At 45.8% G+C, this 4,310-nt stretch overlaps 1 protein-coding gene across 1 annotated transcript in view; it reads right to left on the bottom strand.

Moving 5' to 3' along the window:
• The window catches only part of NABP2 (nucleic acid binding protein 2), a 5,676-nt gene extending 1,736 nt beyond the window's left edge, over nt 1-3,940 (bottom strand). Inside the window, exons 1-5 of the mRNA XM_006859428.1 lie at nt 3,802-3,940; nt 3,270-3,408; nt 3,079-3,150; nt 2,843-2,924; nt 2,697-2,760 (exon numbers count right to left, since the gene is read on the bottom strand). Coding sequence (XP_006859490.1) covers nt 2,697-2,760; nt 2,843-2,924; nt 3,079-3,150; nt 3,270-3,408; nt 3,802-3,880 — 436 coding nt within the window. The 5' untranslated portion in view covers nt 3,881-3,940. The remainder of the gene's footprint in view (nt 1-2,696; nt 2,761-2,842; nt 2,925-3,078; nt 3,151-3,269; nt 3,409-3,801) is intronic.
• Between the last annotated feature and the right edge of the window lie 370 nt (nt 3,941-4,310).

Here is a 4,310-nt window from a genome sequence, read left to right as displayed (position 1 = left end):
CGCTATGGGTCGGAACCGACTCGATGGCACTTAACAACAACAACAACATACAGACTCCTGGTGTGGCACTGTAGGATCCGCACTGAACTGTGAACCACACGGTCAGCAGTTCAAACTCACCAGCTGTTTCTCAGAGACCCTATACAGTGTCACTATGAGTTGGAACCAACTAGATGGCACTTAACAACAACAACATATATATAAGTGTGTGTGTGTAGGTCACAATAATACTCATTTTTTAAAATATAGATAAGCATAAGCAAAGAAATTATCACATAATCTCACCCCTAAAGATAACATTTTTGTGTTTTAAATGTTTGATTCTAACCAGGTGTGAGATGTCCCATAATTCTCTGCATATCACTATCATTGCACTCACCAGAGTAGTGTGTTTGTGTGTGTGTCTCCTTTGTAGACTCTAAGTTCCTACATGCATGTGTTGCGTTTTATTCCTTGGCACATAAGTGCTCTATAAATGCTTGTTAAATGAAGACAGAGACCTGCCTCACATACAGAGGGCACTGTTGTTATTGTTGTGTGCAGTCGAGTTGGTTCCATCTCATAGCAAACCTGCATAGAGTTTTCAAGGAACAGCTGATGGTTTTGAACCATTGACCTTATCCTACAGTGCCACACCAGGACTTCACATAAGGCACTATGAACACTAAATGGGGTTATAAGTCATAAGCTAATTGTTCTCAAACCAGATCCCTACTACACCCTCCATGGAAGTAAAATATCTACCACTAAAACTGAAAAATAATGCCATTTCCCAATTCATAGAAAAAGGTGAATGAATAGAAGTCAGAATTAAATTTTTATACCTGTTAGCGGATGACAACAACATGATTAAGCATGTGGTAAACAAATATTAGGGGCAAACAGACTTAAAAAATAACATTAAAAATATTTGTATAACTTACTGACTCATGAAGATCAGAAAACATATAATAGAAATCTTTTCTGTTGGAAACCTGGAGGCTAATTTTTTGGTGGTGAAATTAAATGGTGTTCGTTCATGGTGTTCTAAAAAATACCATGACCCTCAGTGGCTCTGACAGGCAAGAAATTCTGAAAACCATGGTAACCAGGGACATAGATACAAACTGAAGATGGGCAGAGGGAGCTTGAAACGTAGTCACCAGGAGAAACTGGGACGAGGTAACACTGGAAAGTTTAGCTAGGAGATGTGCCAGAGTCAAGCCAGTGGGAGAAAGAGCATTAAAAGCTAGGTTCTTGAGGAGAATCTAGGGGACACCAGATGCACTAGTGAAGGAGGCAGAGTCAGTGAATGGTTGTCATCAAAAGTTGGTGATTTGTAGTATGGTCCAATTCTTCAAAAGATTAAAATCATGAAATGGAAGAATCATGGCCCCTCAGGAACAAGGTCTAGAGGCAGCACATTTATTTCAAGAGGAGTAGGGACCCCAAATGAAACTATTTAATGCTCCCAAGCTGTTCAGTGTGGACTCCATGTTGAACTTTTAAAGTAATGGTGTATCACAGAGTAGACAGGGATGAGCAACTTGGACATTGGTTACCCAAAATGGAAGGGCTACAAAGGCAAGAAGTGACTGGCTTACAACCTTTCAAGTGGGAACCTAGATCCAGAGGGCAAGGAGGAAGGTAGAATCTCCACTGAATAGTATCCAATCTGTCTAGGCGGGGCTGATGAAAGGAAATGCGGATAGGTCTCTTGTGATACAATAGTGAATAATTATTATCAGGACTGATTGTGAGGGTTGGAAATGTAAAGGTAGATGTTTTGTAGCATGGAGGGGAGTGGTTGACTTTGCAGTCTAGGAGTGGAGGTCCTTGGGACCCATCAAGGGAGAAGAGTGGAGAGCGGGACCCTACCCAGAGAAGCAGTGGTGCCTGAGATGGAGGCAGAGACGATGACGTGGAGAGATGGAGCAGCTGGGGACTTTAGACACAGAGATGGAGAGGAGCTGTGTGCTGATGACTGGGGGGCAGGCTTGTAGGGTATACCCTTTGGTTGGTTAATGATGCATGGAGGGGACGGTAACCATGGCAATGAAACGATATACGATAAGGATGAATGTAAAACTAATGTTCTCCCATGTAAACTATCACATAATTCACAATAAAATAAAAAAAAAAAATAATAAAAAAAACAGTAATGGTGTATCAGAATCCTGTGATGAATTACAAATGGGCAAGGTCGGAAAATAGCAAGATTTGCCAGGGAAGCAGCAGTGAAAAACCACCTAGAATGAAAGAGTGAAATTTTGTGAAGATATCCTCCTTTTTGTCTTTGAATAGTAGTGGCAAATAGGTACCTGAGCTCTATCAGTGGTAGAAAAAGTTCCCCAAATCCCTTCACCACAGAAATTTGCAAAAGGTATCATAAGTGAGGGGATGTGGAGGAGAATTGGGTGAAAATGGATGAGGGAAATACATCTGCCCAAATGAGGAAAAGTAGTGTCTGGAGGCACAAACCATGCTCAAATACTAGCCAAAGGTTTTCGGCTCAGATTCACCCAGAAGTGTCTCAGAAGACAAGGCTGGTAATCTACTGTTGAAAGGTCATAGCCTTCAAAACCCTATGGAGCAGTTCTACTCTGACATACATGGGGTCACCATGAGTTGGAATTAACTTAGTGACAACAAGTAACACAACAGGCTGAGGAGAAAAGGAGATAGGAGGACCAGTGCAGGAAAAGGAACAGGTTTACCTGGAGAAGTGGCAGGCGGTCCAGTGGTGGGTTGGGGGGTAGCAGGATTGCTGTCATTCTGCACCTGAAAGCACAAACTATATACTCAGTCGCTGCTCCCTATGGTTGTTTGCCCTCCTCATCATTATAGCCATGGGACTCACCACCGCCTTGTTGGGTGCCTGCTGGGAGCTGTACTCTGGGTTCGGCTCACTAAAGTTAGGAACCTCAGAATAAACCATACAGAATCTGCAAGGGGAGAAAAGGGCCAAAGCCTTAGACTCATCCTCTGGTGCCAGTGCTGAAGGCCTCAAAAAAAAGCCCAGATGGCAGCATGAGCTGTCCGCCCTTCTACTCCTTCCCCCCAGTGCTGCTACATCCCAGTTCACAGAACAGAACTTACTCTCCAATTTTCTGTAGATCACCACCACGGCCAGTGTATAATGTCAGACAACCTTTGAACACTGAAGCGTACCTGTGGAGGCAAAAATGAAAATCAAGATTCAAAGTCCTCACAAAAATTTAAAGATTGCTAATTCCACTGCCCTTGATTGTTGCTGCTTTTTCATTGCCAGGGATACTGGGCTGATTTACCCTTTTGTGAGCCGGATAATGTCCCCAGGCTGGATCAAGTTACCCACATCGTCCCAGACAGAGATGTTGATGCTGCCAGTTTTGTCAGCCACCTTGCAGGTCCGAACTTCGTGTCCATCCTTTGTCTTTGTAACTCGGCCTGGAGGGAACAGATAAATGGAGGTGGGGTGGGGAAGATGTTCAAATTAACAGAGGGTGGTGGTCAGAAGAATGAGATCTGGATATTGGTGAGGTGAAGGAAAAGGTGTGCAGAATATAAAGTCCAAATCCCTAGGGCGAGATGGGAGAGGAAGGGGAGTGAGGAGGGGCCAGCACCATGGAGAGGGCCCTGAGTGGAACGAGGCCCACGTGGCGCTACTGGTAAGAGTTCTATTTACCTTGTACCCAACCACAATTTAGCCATCAGGAATGAGCTGTCTTCAGGGCAGGCCCTGCCATATCCGGCGCAAGCTAAGGAGGGAGACAATGTTCTCCCCGTTTCACCCTCCCACCCGCCAAGGGCTCTGTAGGCCCACAGTCCCAGCATAGCTACCTGTTTCCAGCACAATGAAGATGAGGTTCAGATTTTTGAGCCCTGGCTTGATATCCTTCACGAAGGTCTCCGTCGTCATGCTGTCTCGGTACCCCACTGGAAGGGGGAAAGGCGAACAGAGGCTCAATGCCAGGCGTCTTCGCCCCCATGCAACATTTCCCAGGGTCTAACATACTGAGGAGGGGGTCAGGCAGCCTCCAAACTCAAGATCAGATTTTGGGAGTCTCTGGATAGGCTGCTTCAGGGCTGGAAGGCCCCTTCCCGGGATGCTCTTTCAGTCTTAGTCCCGACGTGCGAGAGCCAACAGAGACGGGATGTGGGGGTGGTGGTGGTAGGGAACTGGTAGCAGAGCCAGTGATTGGGATTTTACACTCCAAACCGTCATCCAAACAACCCAGTTTACATCGGTTTACATCCTCCCCCACCTACGGCCCACTACCCACCCAACCAGCCGGCCTGACTGTGCACGCTGCAGAGCGCCCGCAGGGGGAGCCACAGGCCAAGCTGCA

The sequence above is a fragment of the Chrysochloris asiatica genome, unplaced genomic scaffold (genome assembly GCF_000296735.1).
Source record: "Chrysochloris asiatica unplaced genomic scaffold, ChrAsi1.0 scaffold00033, whole genome shotgun sequence".
In the NCBI taxonomy this organism is placed as follows: Eukaryota; Metazoa; Chordata; class Mammalia; order Afrosoricida; family Chrysochloridae; genus Chrysochloris; species Chrysochloris asiatica.
Note: the sequence above shows the minus strand (reverse complement) of the source record. Positions and strands in the feature narration are given on the sequence as shown.